The sequence below is a fragment of the Branchiostoma belcheri genome, unplaced genomic scaffold, assembly GCF_001625305.1.
Source record: "Branchiostoma belcheri isolate BF01 breed outbred unplaced genomic scaffold, Haploidv18h27 scaffold43, whole genome shotgun sequence".
NCBI classification, from domain to species: Eukaryota; Metazoa; Chordata; class Leptocardii; order Amphioxiformes; family Branchiostomatidae; genus Branchiostoma; species Branchiostoma belcheri.
Window position 1 is genome coordinate 610,034 of NW_017804054.1, and position 15,964 is coordinate 625,997.

The window sequence follows — 15,964 nt, forward strand, 5'->3', positions numbered from 1 at the left end:
CAGAACTGGAAGTGCTGTGCAATGCATTTATCAGCAAGATGCCCCTTGTACTTTAAGACAGTCATTCAAGGGCAATTAAACATGTTGCTGGATATGGTCAAAAAAGCTTTGGGACTACAGAATCTGGACAGCAGACTGTCAATTTAAGGTGCGAAATGTATTCATTCCCAGTCTAATTAAATTAACACTCAAACTTCTAGTGTCACAAAACTGGGTGGCAAGGATAGAAGCCAAATGACTTAATACCCTTACTACAGAGGAAAGCAGACAATCTAATCAACACTAACAGGGCAATGAGAGAGGGGATTATATACAATTCAGTTATAATGCAATAACTCTACTGAAGGCATTCCAACACACATTTTAGAACAAGCACCTGAATTGGAAGTGCCCATTATAGAATGATGTATTATTGAATTGTCCCTTCTTGGTCACATCCAAAGGTACATGCAAGAATATTGAAGTGAAGAGATAATATTTGTACACTATCTTTCTAATTAGAAAATAAGGCATTGTATTTGATAACAAACTTATAATGTTATAAGGCAGCAGCTGCATTTCATGACAATGTTTTGCTAAACCCCCAAAGTTCCCTCCAAATTTATGCTTTGTCCCCCATTGTCACAGAAGTGGACTGATCCTAGTAGATATTGGGGTCAACGTTCTCACAGTTGTGCATGCTTGTGCATAATGTTTGCTTTTGCTGTTTTTCAATGAAATCATTTCACACTGTTGTAGCAAGATAGATAGGTGAATATGAAAAGCATCGTAAAGTTATATTCCTGTAGAGATCCAATTCATTCCAGTGCAATATTTATTTGATCCTACATTCCAACAGATTTTAACTATGCACCAAATTATGGCAACAAGGAGATGCATCTTCATTATTCACCCAAACGAACACATTAATCAGGAATCATACAATGAGTTGTAGACTTCAATTAACTTAAACAACAAGCTGCCAGGGAAATAGAGTTTTAATGGCATGATTTGGACAAGAAATGCAAATAGAATTTAATACTGGCATTTAAACTGTCGCTGCCAACTCTAGTAAGCGTTAAGTGATCAATAATTCTAATGGAATAAAGGCAACTCGAAGGAGACTTTAGTTTAATAAAGCTGTATATTTCTGGACTCAAGTTTCAGTGGTTAGTCTTGATATAGGAGTGATGGATGGCAAAAGCATGGTTAATGTGGTTACTGTGATTCCCTTGATAGCTAGATTTCATCTGCTGTGTGCATTTATGAACATAGGTTTATCTGATGGCAAATATACCAGGATCTGAGCGCGATAGGGAACGCTAACCGCCACCGCGACTAACCAAGTCAATGTTCGCAATTACGTCTACGACGTATCACTCATTCCATGCATACTTAATGAGCTGGGTCGTTACATTATCTCCAATTTGCACACTTGAGGTGACGACGAGATTTACGGTTCCGACTTAGAAAAATCGTGTTACTCCTGCGTTTATGTTCGCGGGGCCCCGGCAGGAAGCTACGTAACGCGATGTTGCCACCCCATTAGTAAACATGAGTTATGCTGCTTATGGTAATCCACACAATTCACCAAGTGGCGACAACCAGGCTGGAAAATTGATGTCACTGCACAGGGGAACCTTCTATTAACACCAGAATTTGAACACATCTCTTCAGCATACTCTACAGTACTGCTCCTTTATATTTTTCAGGTATTTAATTATGTGTGGGTGTATCAAATGGCTTGAAAAACTGGGAGGCATATTATGCACTTTTGTGTGGGTGCACCGGTGCACCTAGACATTTGTGAAGGGCGACGTATGCAAAGGTAGTTAATGACTGCACACTAGTGTACATGCTCTTGACATTCAAGTGTCAGAGAAATGATATAATTATGTAATTGTATGTTACTTATGATTTTGAAATTAGCTATAAAATTTCAGCTGAGCATTTCTTTCCAGTACTAAATTTCAAGCCCAGAGTACATTTGGCAAAAAACAGTCCAGAATTTTCAGACCTTTCTGCTGTTTACGTCTTGCTACTATCTCCATTTAAGAGGCAGAACCCTAGCTTTAAACAAGGACACGCGTAACAGAAGTGGTCAGTGATTATGTCATGTTTCTTCTTCTGGGATCACAAAATGGCTGCCTCTTTCTTGATGCTCAGAGAACCATTCATGTCAAAATTAATAAAAATTTTGCGAAGATAACAAGATGCAAGGTTTAGCAACACTAGACAAACCAAGTATGCACGTGGCAATAATATACTAGTATGTGAGGTGCAGGTGCTGTTCTTAGATTCTTCAGTAACATCCTTTACGATACTAAAAAAGGTTAGTTATTATCATAACAATAAATCATACTTAATCCATGAAGCATTTCATATCATGCAAAAGTTGTTCAGCATTAATATTATATAATAATTGATAGTCCCATTTATTTATGTCAATCCTTCCAAAGGTGGTAAATCTCAATAAATGAATAAAATAAGGAAATAAATGTACATGGACCTCGATGAGGACATCGTAGCCGTCACAAGAAACTATCAGTGATAGGCGTGGTTCCCGAGAACCGTGCCAGACAAAATTGATAGGTACAGATTCAATCTCTTTCCCTTCTCTGGAAACCACATATCAGCACGGCCCTGTGGATCGACCACACCCATGTATCACCACAGTATAATCACCAGTGGGCGACAAAAACATCCCCCCATCTCTGCACAAGCTAGTCTCTGCCATGATGGCTTTTGGCAATCAGTATGGAATCTATCTGACTTGCATATGGACCACGGCTTGCATATGGACTATAGCTTACATTGTATCCCTTTCCACTAGAGGGTGCAACCACTAAGCAACCAAAGATTTTGACATACTACTAAATGAATTTCATAGGTCAAAGAACAAGATAAAAAATGATGTGACCTTTGTACCATTGACTTACTTCCAGCCTGCAGAAAGAGCAGTTTGACCTCTAATTTGACCTTCCTGGGGTTACATCATTTCCCCCTCACTTCCTGTGACTATTCAAAGAAGTGTGGTAAAGAAACAAGCACACCAAAAAGCAAGACCTACGTACACAACGAAAATGACAAATTTTCCCACTTCTTTCAGAATAACAACAAAACAAACATAGTTATTATGATATACATCTGATTCATAAGCTTAAAATGGTGACTGTTTTGTAGATAACCCTGCATATCAAAAATAAATAGTTACTCTACTTCAGTCAGGCCTAGGAAAAAAATGTTGTGTTTCATGTTTCAGTCCTGAAAAAATCAATGTTAAGGTCGGTAGGGATTATCTTTTTTTTTAGACTTCAGTGATAACTATATACTATAATTAGGTTAACAATACAGTTTAACAAAGTAAAACTTGCGTTACACTTTTATTTTCAATGTCAATGTTAGAAAACCAATTGTACAACATTTTATCACTCAGGTGTCAGATCATGGAGCTAGAAAAGATGTTCGATCAGCTCGAAAAATTACATCCATTGCAGGGGTCCACCCCCCAAAAAAGTCTAGAGTCGGCAGGTTTTTCTATGGTCGGTCGGGAAACTGGAAACACAACATTCTTTCCCCTAGGCCTCATCAATAGGTCAGCCTTGGCGGGATAAATAGTATATGAAATCCCTGGTCATCTCATATTGGACGGTCAGCCTATTGGTTTTCTGTCAGTCTGTCATTATCATCATGGATATATATGACTATGTTTGTTATATATAACAATATGTAGAGAATGATAGATCCTATGGGTATGGAAAGCAGTGTATACTTTAGGAAGAAGCATGTAGTGGGGGTTGAGGAGACCAGTGACATAATATGGAATATTCTAGAATGACTGAAATTACATCTACATGTATTTAAGTATATCAATGCCTTACTATGGATTTTTCTAGAATGTAAAATTTGCTGTACGTTTGCTGTGGCTGAACTAAGTCATGGATGCAACATGAATGACCTTCATGTATGACCTTCAAGGTGTTTTTCACTTCAACTTTCAACAGTTTACAGTATATAATGTCTTAAAGTGCTCATGATGCCAAAATATGACCTTAGTTGATTGTAATTTACATGACTTCTATTACCTGGCTAACAGACAAATTTACAATAAATATGCATGGTTCTCCAGTTACATTCGAAATTCTAATGCCCTGCCTTGGAAAAGTCAGCCCAAGCCAGTACTGGCAGGCGATTTGCATTTCTACATTTTATTTTTGCATGTCTATATTTTTTCCTAAGCTGATGTTACCCAGTGATGTCTCCACAAATTTACTTTTAGAAGGCCGTACAAGCTCAATTCCTCTGTCATCATGATTGGAACAAACTTCCAGTGACTATATTGTATGTACACTTCTGATATTTGTTTGTATTTTATGGACTTTTTTGGTGTCATTTGGTCTTAAAGGAACACAACCTGGACTTTAGATATCTTCAACTCTTGACAATTGTGACATATGGGATGTTTTTAACTCTTGACCATTGTGAGATATGGTGTATTTTTAACCCTTGACCATTGTGAGATATGGGATGATTTTAACCCTTGACCATTGGGAGATATGAGATGTTTTAGACCATTGGGAGACAAGGCAAAATCTTGCCATGGCCGTGGCTTACGCTTCCCCAGTGGTATTCTATTTAGGGACTTGGACGGTTGGCTAGCTGGTACCATGATGTTTGATAAATGGGCTGCCTGAGGGCGAGAGAGAAGAGGAGAGCAAGCTAGATGACTCACCTGTCAGAGGCATATGGTATTGACAGCCATGAGGAATGGACACGGGAAGAAAAGGCAATACAAGTCCGGAGTCATTACGGTTATGGCGCAGCACTAGAGATAGGCAACAGTTTATGATTACAACCAAAGGACGGAAAAGGCACGTCTTGGTACCCTAGGGCATTAAATCTTAGCATGGCAGAACGCAACCAGGAGATACAGATTTACAGTGCACTTGTATGACTAACTATTAGATATCAACAGAAGTTGCTATAGATATACATAATCTTATACAACTGTCATATAAGTTATATATAACTATAAAGTTAGAAAAAATACATAATTAGGTACATATTATACATCATTGATAAACTTCACCTTCATCTTTGTAACACATATAAAATACTGCATAACAATACAACATAACATTTCAGTGCTCCTTTCCTTCAGGCCCCCTTTCCACTTACTACGTGTAGATGGCAACTACTGAGTGACCATTGAGCAACCTTTTTTAAACTGCATTATGGTGCACAGTGCAAAAGTAATTTTAAAAGACAACACACATTATCTATGAAATTCATTCAGCGATCTGTCACACTTTGGTGTCTCCGTGGTGGCAGCCCCCAGCGGAAAGGTGGTGTTAGCAACATTGCTGGAGATGTGTAGATAGGCCTGCACATTTCTTCATCCTCCTTCTGTGCGTCATACACCCTTACAAAGACGTCAGACTGGCTTTAGCAGTGAACCTATTGATTTTATAAGGGCTGAGATATGAAACCTGTCTTTATTCTAGTTCTAATAGTATATGGAAAAATGTACTATACATGTACCTGTGATGATGATGTACTACACAGTCAAACCTGTCCAAGCCGGCCACCCAGGGGACCAAAGAAAAGTGGTCACCATGGAAAGGTGGTCTCCTTGAAGAGGGTCGCCTCACAACATGACTGAGACATAAATGGTTTCCAAGTCAAGATGTTTTAATGTCAAATGCTGTAAGCATGTGGTGAATAAATGTGGGGAGGGTGGCACATGGCACACGTTACGTCAACAAAAACAACATCCAGCAGTTGAAGCAAACTGGCTGGTTTCTCCAAGATTTCTCATCAACATGATCGAAAATGATGTGGCCACCATGGGCAGGTATCGGGCCTTGAGCGGACCCAACTCGGTCATGGTGCGGTGGACTGGTTGCTTAATTCTTGTGTCAATGGGGAAAATTTTGGGGGACCGAGAAAAAGCAGTGAAGAGGTGGTCACCTTGGTAGGTTTGACTGTATGTAGATAGATAATGCACTTCTAATAGAAAGCAACTACATTGTACCTGATTGTATTACAGCTTTGCAATACAATTTAATATGTTTGCAAGGCTTGCAAAAATATTTGCAAGGCTTTATAAAACTAGATACTAGTAGTAGGTGGTGACCAAAATTCTTTTGCTTAAAAATGAATGCTAGAAGTACACAATCATACTTTCCCATATATTTCCTATACTAAATTACAGTAACCGCAGATTAATATTTCATTTAAGATACTTTGTTATACATGTATTTGTCTTCTTGGCAACCTTAATTAAGACTTTTGTCAGGTACTGTATAAATGGCAGACAAAGGCTAATCCTCAAATACAGGTATATCTATCATATTAATTAATATTTCACAGCGACAACTTCTGGAATAGTTCAATTAGCACAATTCCATCTGGAATTTTCGAGAGCAGCATTTGGTCCTGGTTATCATGCAGATGGTACCGTATCATGACACGCATGGTGTCCCTCCGAAATACAGTTTACATTAAACTCCATACGGAAGACGATACCGTTTAAGGTCACATAAACGCACTACTTAACAGTAACCTCACACCCAGGACTGCTCACCCGTGGTAGTGACCTCTCCGCAGTCACGCATTCGATTTTCTATGCTTACCCTACCCACACTCGATGTGAGCACTCTCGCATACCTATATGATATATCGTCCCCTTTGTAAAAAGTGGCAGGTTATACATATACCCGGTGCATCTGAGCAACATAACGCTTATAATGAAAGCGTTTGTAATTCATAACATTTTACTTTTTTCAGGCCAATCCAACAAAAATACTTGTTTTTCTTTCTTTCTGGACACAATTATGATTTGAAAAAATATGATGTGAAAAACTATTAAGCCAGATAGAAGTAAAAGCCATATCTGATAAGCCTTAATGGTCAACACGGTTAATAAAAAAATTGTTCATACCTTTACCAAGTCCATTATTACAATTACAGGTAAATCATTTCGTTTGTATGCCCCCCCCCCTCCCCCTCCATCATAATATGTTTCCAGGATATTTGTCTTTGCCCAGTTCATTTCTCAGGGAATAGGAAATCAGCTGGAATGGCCTTAGCTGCACGGCTGCAGAGGAGCGTTGTTATAATGCATGTGGCGTAGGAGACAGAACCCATCCCAGGTTATGACTGATGGTGCAGACACGGTCTATAATGCTAATATATTGCAGTGGATACTTGTTATACATTAGCGTTGCAGTCTGCATCCTTAATGTGCACGAACTTGAGAACAAGGACATTTGACATCCTTTATGCATTTGCACATGTGGGTCTGAATGTTATTCCACATCACAAACAAAAGGTGGTCTTGTGGTTAAGAGTTGTTGACTCTTTGAACTAAAGGTTCTACATGTAGGTTGGAATCCCTAGTAGGCCCCAAAATGTTGTACCCTTGGGAAAGGCACTTTACATCTGGTCCTCACTCCACTTGGGTGAAAATGAATCCCTAGCTTTGGACCTGGGAACGGTTAACTGGAGACCCTGTGTATGAGGAGACCTGCACCTTGAACTTAAAGCTTAAACAGCTTTACCCAATGTACAAAATTGGTATGTTACGCCTAGTGCAGTTTACTGTGGTTGTGGAAAAAAACTAAATGTACTTTCTATGCATGTACATGTATTAACTATATTGCAATGAGCAAAGTATTAAACCTAATGATGTGTATAGAGTATATCATTTCATACTGAATCAGATGATATGCTTACTCTATGACTATTAAATAATAACTCATCCATGCCTCAAGGCTAATTGCAGTCAAAACAAACAATGTTTTAAAACTTGAGTATGATGCATGTACATGTACCTATAATAAGTAAACGTGACATATTGGAAGGATTGAGTTCGTTACAATGGGTTAGTAGATATCAAGTTATGCACCATCATTATCATACCTCAATTTTGTCCAGCAAAAATGACAGCACTTGTCTTCACAGATTTTTTTACTGCATGTACTAGAATGTTATTATAGTGTATACTTTGGAAAGAAACAACTAAAGACACAACAAGTTAACTGTTTTTAAGAGTAAGTTTGGCCGACTTCTGGGCACATGCAATTACTACACCAAGCTTAAGAATGGAGTGAAACTTGAACAACTTGAACTACATTTATCAAAATGGACACATCAATTTTGTGTTCAATCCCGCATGCATCCGCTAACATGCAGACGGAGAAAGTTACTATTTCCCATATAACAAATGACCATTTTCCAATATTCACAGTCACGGTTTCCTGATTCAGAGCAGGATCAAATTCTCATTGTGCCCGAGATAACTGGCAAATGCTCGGAGGGAAAAATGTGATATTTTGCTTCAATGAGAAATTTGATTTATGCGTGCACCTTTTACTCATGTTCTAGGGATTATGGATTTTGGAACAAACAGGAAGAGCTTTCTAAAACTATGCTCCCTGGTGGTACATTAATAATAGGTGGCAAGGGAAGTTATGAAATTCAAACTTGTACAGTTTGTAGATGAATGAAAGAAATTGAAAAAAAAAAAACATTAATGCACTGACTGCTAAAATGTCCTCACTCATTACCTCTATGTATGGAGGTTTGGTTTTCGGTGTGTCTGTGTGCTTGTGTTTCTGTACATATTTCTACATGCTAGGCACATTGGGATACTGGCAAGTTAGGTCAAAGGTCCCAGAAAAGGTTATCTTATTTCCTGTCTTCAATTCCCTGCTACAGTATATGCATGTCTGTTGCTTTTGCTTTATGGAAGCCAGTGGGAAAATGCATATCCCAGTATTCAAGATAGCGAGAAAAGATACAATTGTACGGTGTGTGATAGATATATCAGTGATCAGAAACATGCATCAAACATGTATGTAACTGTCTAATAGATGTATATCTAATCAGAATCACAATTAGATCATGTAATTCCTGTTACATCAAATACATGTAACTATTCTTACAAGCCAATCTATTACATCAGCACCCTGTAAGTAGACAATGAGACAAGAAAATCCCTTTGCCCATAATTACATTGTAATCCTACATGTAATATTCTACAAGGCTCTAGGAATATGAGCATGGGCAAAAGCCTGATGCGATACAATTTATTGTGACTTATATACATTCATCATCACAGGATGAAACTGTCAAAACTTTAAATTCTTTCATAGGAACAAAAGAAGTAAATCTCAAAAGTAGAACTCTATAATTATGATGTTAAGCTGATGTGGTCCTAAGTCAAGTATGACAATATAACTTAAAGGTTAATGGTAAACCCTTCTGCCAATGTTCATATTTGCATTTAATTGAATACCTCAGTCTGTGCTTCATGTCCAGCTACACGACTGGAATTCACAATGAAGTCTCGGTGCACACGACGTATATCCTTCAGCGCGTGCTGGAATAAATCCTCTCAATGCCCTAGTGAGGTGGCTAACGTTGCACAAATCACACATTCTGCTGGAGATCTGGCGACAAATACTGTAGGTAAGCCCCTCTCTCAGGAGCTGGTCAAGTGATGAATGCACTATCAGTGTACAATCATATTCACTTTACATGCTGCAGTTTGATGACAGTCGGCAAAAACAGATCTAAACCTGTATATCAGGAATTCTTTGGCACCTCTATCTATTCAGGTAACTCCCATCTTTTAGTAGACATGAGACAGTCCACTATATTTCTTACTCATAGGAAATTCAAACTGTACTGCTGGATAAATTACGGAGATAATTTCCGGACGTGACATACACCACTCTTCTTCAGCATCACTAATGAACTAACAGAACTCATTAACACATAATATATATGAGTATTTACTAAGTAGAAAAAATGCTTGAACATGGCAAAGACTCCTACAGTCATTGATATGTAAAGGAGATAGGGTAGTTCCCATGGTACGACAATACCATAGGAACTGCTGTTGTCCCTTAATTGTGGCAGGGCGGGGTCTCACATACTAGAGAGCTCTACACGAAGTCCTCCCTTCCGGTTTAAGGTGGGGTTGTAGATCCAATTGTAGATGGCGTATTTCTTACAGTTCTTAAATGGCCAGGGGAAAACCACTGTCACAGTGACAGTCAATATGGTTCTTCTAACACACCAGAAACAACACGGAGGTAAATATTCACAAACGAAAGGTACTGACAACAATACACATGAGAGGTACATGTACTTTGTAAATCTCCCATTACTATCAATAAGCTTAAAGATAAGAAATAGTCATGGATATGTTCCAATGGTTAAAGTATTCTGCTTGGCTGGAAAGAAATATAGTATTAACTACAACCTTTGACCTAACTTCTACACATTGTCAAACTCAATTTACATACACTTACCTTTTATGCAGTATGACGTGCACACACAAAGAAGCACTGGTGTGAAAAGGATTACTTTGCATATAAACTGTAGCTGTTTTCAAATGTCAAGGTTTTACTAATACTTTCCATTCTAATACTGCAACGTCTTTCCAGCATGTGTGAAAAACTAATACTAAAACTTAAATGTCAACACAGATCAATGCGTTACAGCACTATCCTGAACAAAAGTTCATAATTGCCTAAAGCCATTTCATTGCGGAAGCAAAAATACTGCAAACGAGTATTATTAATGGTTTCCTGATGAAAAGCAATGCCGTTAACCTTTCAGAAAGACTGTTGTAAAATTTCATGTGCTTCTGCATGGGACTTGCAAGGTTTGGTGTGGACACCATGAAACAACAACTTTTCATTCATAGCATTAGCTCAGTGACCTGTGTACATACATGTATATTCAGTAGTCGACTTATATACATGGAAATGTCCACCTTTACATGTGTCCTGTGTCACTGTTGCAAATGTGTCTTTCAGTTTTACCTTGACAATTGACAACATTGGTGCACATGCACAGAATAAAAGGAAATTCTAGAGTTCTAGTACAGTCGTGGCACTGTAACAGCAGTAACTAATATTCTGTGACAAGGCTTGACAAATTAAACAATACTGCTCACACAAGATAAATCATCAGCAACACATTATCAGGGAAATATGCATTATCAGACTGTGTAATATCGAAGGCAATCTTCCTGAAGTGGCTTGAAAAGGTTGGCAAAGAGCCACCTGGCAGAAAGTAATATATCTGCAGACAACAGTCTGGGTACATGTGCATGTTCTACAACAAGTTGCATAATGGCATATGTAGCCTGAGGACATGGATAGTAGCAGGCTGACATACATGTATACCATCAAATTCCCAGGACTTGGAAGTATTCTTGGAGAATGACTTTAAGTTCAATACAAATGATAAACTGTGGAAGGAATTGTATGATGTAATTTAATCGGTTATTACACCACTTCCTGAATTCCTCCACATTCCATCCATCTTCTCTTCTCGCACATGCTGGGTCACCTTCATGTGCAACCTCATCAATCAACTGTCAAAATCACCACCCACCCACAACAAAAAATGCAACCAAAATAGCAGAGATGCAAACTTACAGACAAATCCTCCCACAACAGCATCTCCATATAATGAGGTAATACTAATAAAGAGATGTGTCTGACCTGTACTGCACTGTTGAGGAAACAGTTGTTTTCTCCGGGCGCGTTGAGCAGGCCCTTGGAGTTGGTGATGGAGAGACTGTTCCGCGGTGCGAAAATCCCCGCCATGGACGACATAACAGGCTCCGTCACGTTGTCCTTAAGCCATGACATCATAGCTCATCCTTCGGATAGACAGAAACAAAAACAAGACAAAAAATTTGGTAGTTAGTTTCTTTCACAGTTAGTGCTGTCTACAATATAACATTACATGTATCATAAAGCTGTGAAAGTTCAACAGATCTACATTTGTGTACATGGGTGCAACAGCAGTACACGATTATGCATATCAAATATGGTTTACAAACAAACAAGTCACATTAAAACAACATGCCTGTCCTCTTTTTTTTGTTTTCATTTGTGTGTGGATGTCATCCATTAAATTCACTTGGGGTTGCCAAAGTAGAAAACTATTTTTAAAAATGCACATTGATAATCATAAACCACTCTAAAAATGTACATCACTAAAATAAAATTGTGCTGCATTTTGTGGTGGAAAATTTGCAAACTTCATTCCAAATGTTAAACTCTATACTGGGTAACATTGATAACTGCAAACTGCCAATATTTTTTTCTCAAATTCACCAAAGAAAGGCTTTTAATGTTTAGTTTTGAGCTCTCTTGGTGTCTCTGCATTTGCAAACTTGCATCTCCCAAGAACTGGTGCCATGTTTGGTGAGGATGCTTTTGACACCAGGATTTCAGTACCAAGGACAGACATCACCTGATTTGACCTGCTTACAATTATACAGCAAGGAGAAGGCTGCTGTCAATCTGGAAACACACTCACATTTTCATGACCATTTCTGATCTTCACGTTTTAAACTGTGCATGTGCAGTGTGATGCATTGTGGGTAATATGTCAAACTTGAAGTATGGTCTGGACAGCACGTCGGCAGAACGTACTGCACCTGCGCGAAACCCGTAATGCATTGTACATAGCATTTCGGCAGAATGTCTCATATAAGGTTGTATTCGCTCATATAAGGTTAGCATTTCGACAGTAGTTTCCAAATGTTATGTCGGAAGGAATATCCTCTGCAACAGGCAGAATTCTGATGCAACGTTGACCAAAAATCCAATTAAAAACGCGAAAATATGGGGTTCTGCGCAGGCGCAGTACGTTCTGCCGACGTGCTGGTCTGGACAAGAAGTGTTCACAAGTTAGGGGCCTTCACCTTTGACCCCGAGCATGCGCAGTACACACCACGGAATGGCTTATTGCTCATCCAGCTACCTTTATCAGTCCACACCGGTAATGGTTTCGACCCATTTGTTGTATGTCAATACTAGATAATGGTTTGATGCTCAAAAAGACATACTGTCTCCCGGCTATGTCTCTGCAGACAATCTTCTGCAGCTTTCATCTGAGTTAACGATCCATCACAGGGCTTTACTATCCTTCTATTTCACTCTATGATGTTCCCCACTCCAACTTTCCCATTACAGGGGGGATGTGGCTTTGATCTCAGCATCTATGCGAGGCTTGCTATTTGCATTATCAAAATTACACACCGCGGGCACAATGGATTCACACGTATCTGGTCTCCACAGGATTACACAGTTTATTAACCAACCAAAAAATCCTTATCTGAATGACATTTGTAGGTCATTGCTGACAATAGTAAGTTTGCATATATGCAAGATGAATTGTAACATATTTCAATACATGCTGACTGTGTAATCATCTGTGTACTGAGGAAAACTTCCATTGTCATATACTAATTATAAAAACCAAAATTTCCAATTACAGATAAATTAAAATACAAGTATTTGTACAGGTACCAATGAAATCGCTTATTCCCACATAGCTAGCCCATGTACAGTTTAGCGTGTCTGTTTGTATGTTTGCTTGTGTTTCCAGGTATTTCCACATTATGACATACCAGGCACCTATCTTGTTGTCAATCTACGCCTAACTACGAGTTTTTAATTGATCTTTTTATCTTTAAGAAATGCCAATTTGTCTTATATAGAAATTAAGAATTTACTTTTAAAACTGTAAATACCCACAGCTTGTGTATAATATTATAAAACGAGCTCAATGGTTTGTAAATACCAACGCAATTCAGACTTTTGTCTGCCATGTTTGTATTGAAAATAAAGTTTCAAAAGTTTCAAAAAAGGCATATCAAGGGCAAAGACAGGAAGTTAGGTCAAAGGTTCCAGAAAAGGCTATCTCATTTCCTGTCTTCAATTTGTTTCTATATGCATGTCTGTTGCCTTTTGGGGGCCAGTGGAAAAAAGCATGGATAGAAATACTAGTAGTGAGGAATACACAATAATGAAATTCAATACAACAAGACACTCAAAAAAACTCTACATATTTGACAGGGGCATGAAATCTTCAATTTGTTGTTTTAAGTGTTTTGTTTAGTGATTACATACTTACATGTCTTCAGACAGTTACTCTTTCCCAGTCCAAGTCCTGTACAGTTGACGTTTATCTGTAGGATTTGGACGGCGCCCTGTAATAGACACAACCATTCCTGATTAAGTCCACATTTCACATTACACTGTTATAGTTCCTTCATTGAAATAAGATATGAAATAGCAGAAAAGCTGAACAGAATTGGATGCATTATGTATAATCTGGTTTAAGTTCTTTCCAGACCAAACTAACAAAAAGATATTTATATCCCCCTTGTGTGAGTACATATAACTGCACCATCCATCTTTTTCTATCTCACTAGTTATCTTAATTGAAGTGCAGAAGTTACAACTGGCGATGCCAAACTTTTTGACACTTTAAGTCTTTGCTCCATCATGCACAGCATAGATTATACTTCAAAGGAAATTCTGTTCTGTGCGTTGATGGTGAGGGCATGATAAATTATCTGGTAGGTATGATCTATATATATCTACGGTTCAGTACAATCATATGCTGTTCCTTCTAGGCAATATTGATGGGGCAATATCATTAAGTTTTGTACCAGAAGAGTAACATTTAAGATAGAGGTACTGCGTCACACCACTTCTGAAGGTGGCAAATGATAAGATACTGTAACGAACAACATAAAAGAAAAGGACCATTGTCTGAACCGCAATAAAAGATGTTACAAGGGAAAATCAACAAAATTAGGTAGACACTAGAAAAAAGAACTTGCATCACGTCAATACAAACTGAACATTTCTTTGTAAGAAATAGGATCATTTATTAAAGATTTTCATGACACTTAAGAGTTTGTCACACAACTTTGTTGGTATATTTTTGTCTGTGTACTTGTACATTATCATGCTCTTGTTTCAATACAAATATGCATGTTCTTTGAATTCAGAAGAAATCTTACATAGAAAAAATAATGCTTTCTCATATAAAACCAAACCCACACACACCGAGAACAATCTCTTCACAGTTCAAGAGAATCTACCCCAAAAGATAAAAGTTTGAAATTTAAATTGATGAGTTGGGTCAAACCCTTTCCCAGTCTGACTTGCCGTGAATCAAGATTGTTAAGCACTGGGACATTCTGGCCTTTTCCATGATAAATGTTTATTGGAAGATACTGAGTAATCTAACTTTATCACTCGCCACTATCTGGGTAAACCAACCATAATATCTATATGGCTCATAAGGTACACAGACTGGAGGAATTCCTTGGAGTTGGTGTTTAAAGTCTTGTCACGTACTGTAGTGCAAGGCTGACTACATCAGCTTTCTAGCAGCCCTCCCACTGCTCAGGCTCATAGAAACTCGATGGCCAACACCTCTATGTCAGGAGAATTGGAAACACCTTAATCCTGTTGATTTATGCATATGTGCTAAACGAGAACTGTTTGTTACCCTGGTGCAGGAGTCTGTGAGGATGGTTTCAATAGTGACAGAGAATCTCGAGCTCGTCGATGAAGGTTAGACATCCAGGTAATACGATACACCAAAAAGCAGTTACTCAAGCAACTGGATATGATTTTGGAAACGTCAGACGTTTCAGCTAGTATCCACTAGCTTTCGTCAGTGACTGAGAGACCAGAGGGCAAATGCAGGTTTATAAGCACTAACTATTGATTGATATGCAAATAAAGTGAAGACAATGAGCTCCTATGGTACTGACAACTTATTTCAAGATTTATAGTAATAGTATGGCCATGATCATGATTTTCAAAAGGAAAAGAAAAGAAAAAAAATCTAACAATCCTATTTGTCAGAAGGTTACGTAATGCTAAGTTATCTGCTTTCGGAATGTTTTTGCAGCTCTGCAACTATTGTATCTATGCAAAGGCCTCAGGATCTCTCCAGGTTTGGCAATCATCCATTCAATTTTCCAGTGAGTGGAGAGTACAAGGTATTGGGAGAGTGTTCATCAGATTCTAATGAAACATAGGTCGATGAAGTATTCAGTCCAATTTTCCCTGGAGGTCGATGCAGTTTTCAGCCCAATTGTCACTGAGGAGATGTCTTGTCTCCACTCCAGTTGTATTACCAC

The 15,964-nt window shown here is 38.3% G+C and overlaps 1 protein-coding gene across 1 annotated transcript in view; it reads right to left on the minus strand.

The window, feature by feature from the left end:
* The window catches only part of LOC109478267 (inactive ubiquitin carboxyl-terminal hydrolase 54-like), a 51,690-nt gene extending 37,678 nt beyond the window's left edge, over positions 1–14,012 (minus strand). The window contains exons 1-2 of the mRNA XM_019779723.1: positions 13,933–14,012; positions 11,505–11,665 (exon numbers count right to left, since the gene is read on the minus strand). Of these exons, the coding sequence (XP_019635282.1) occupies positions 11,505–11,657 (153 nt within the window). The 5' untranslated portion in view covers positions 11,658–11,665; positions 13,933–14,012. The remainder of the gene's footprint in view (positions 1–11,504; positions 11,666–13,932) is intronic.
* Between the last annotated feature and the right edge of the window lie 1,952 nt (positions 14,013–15,964).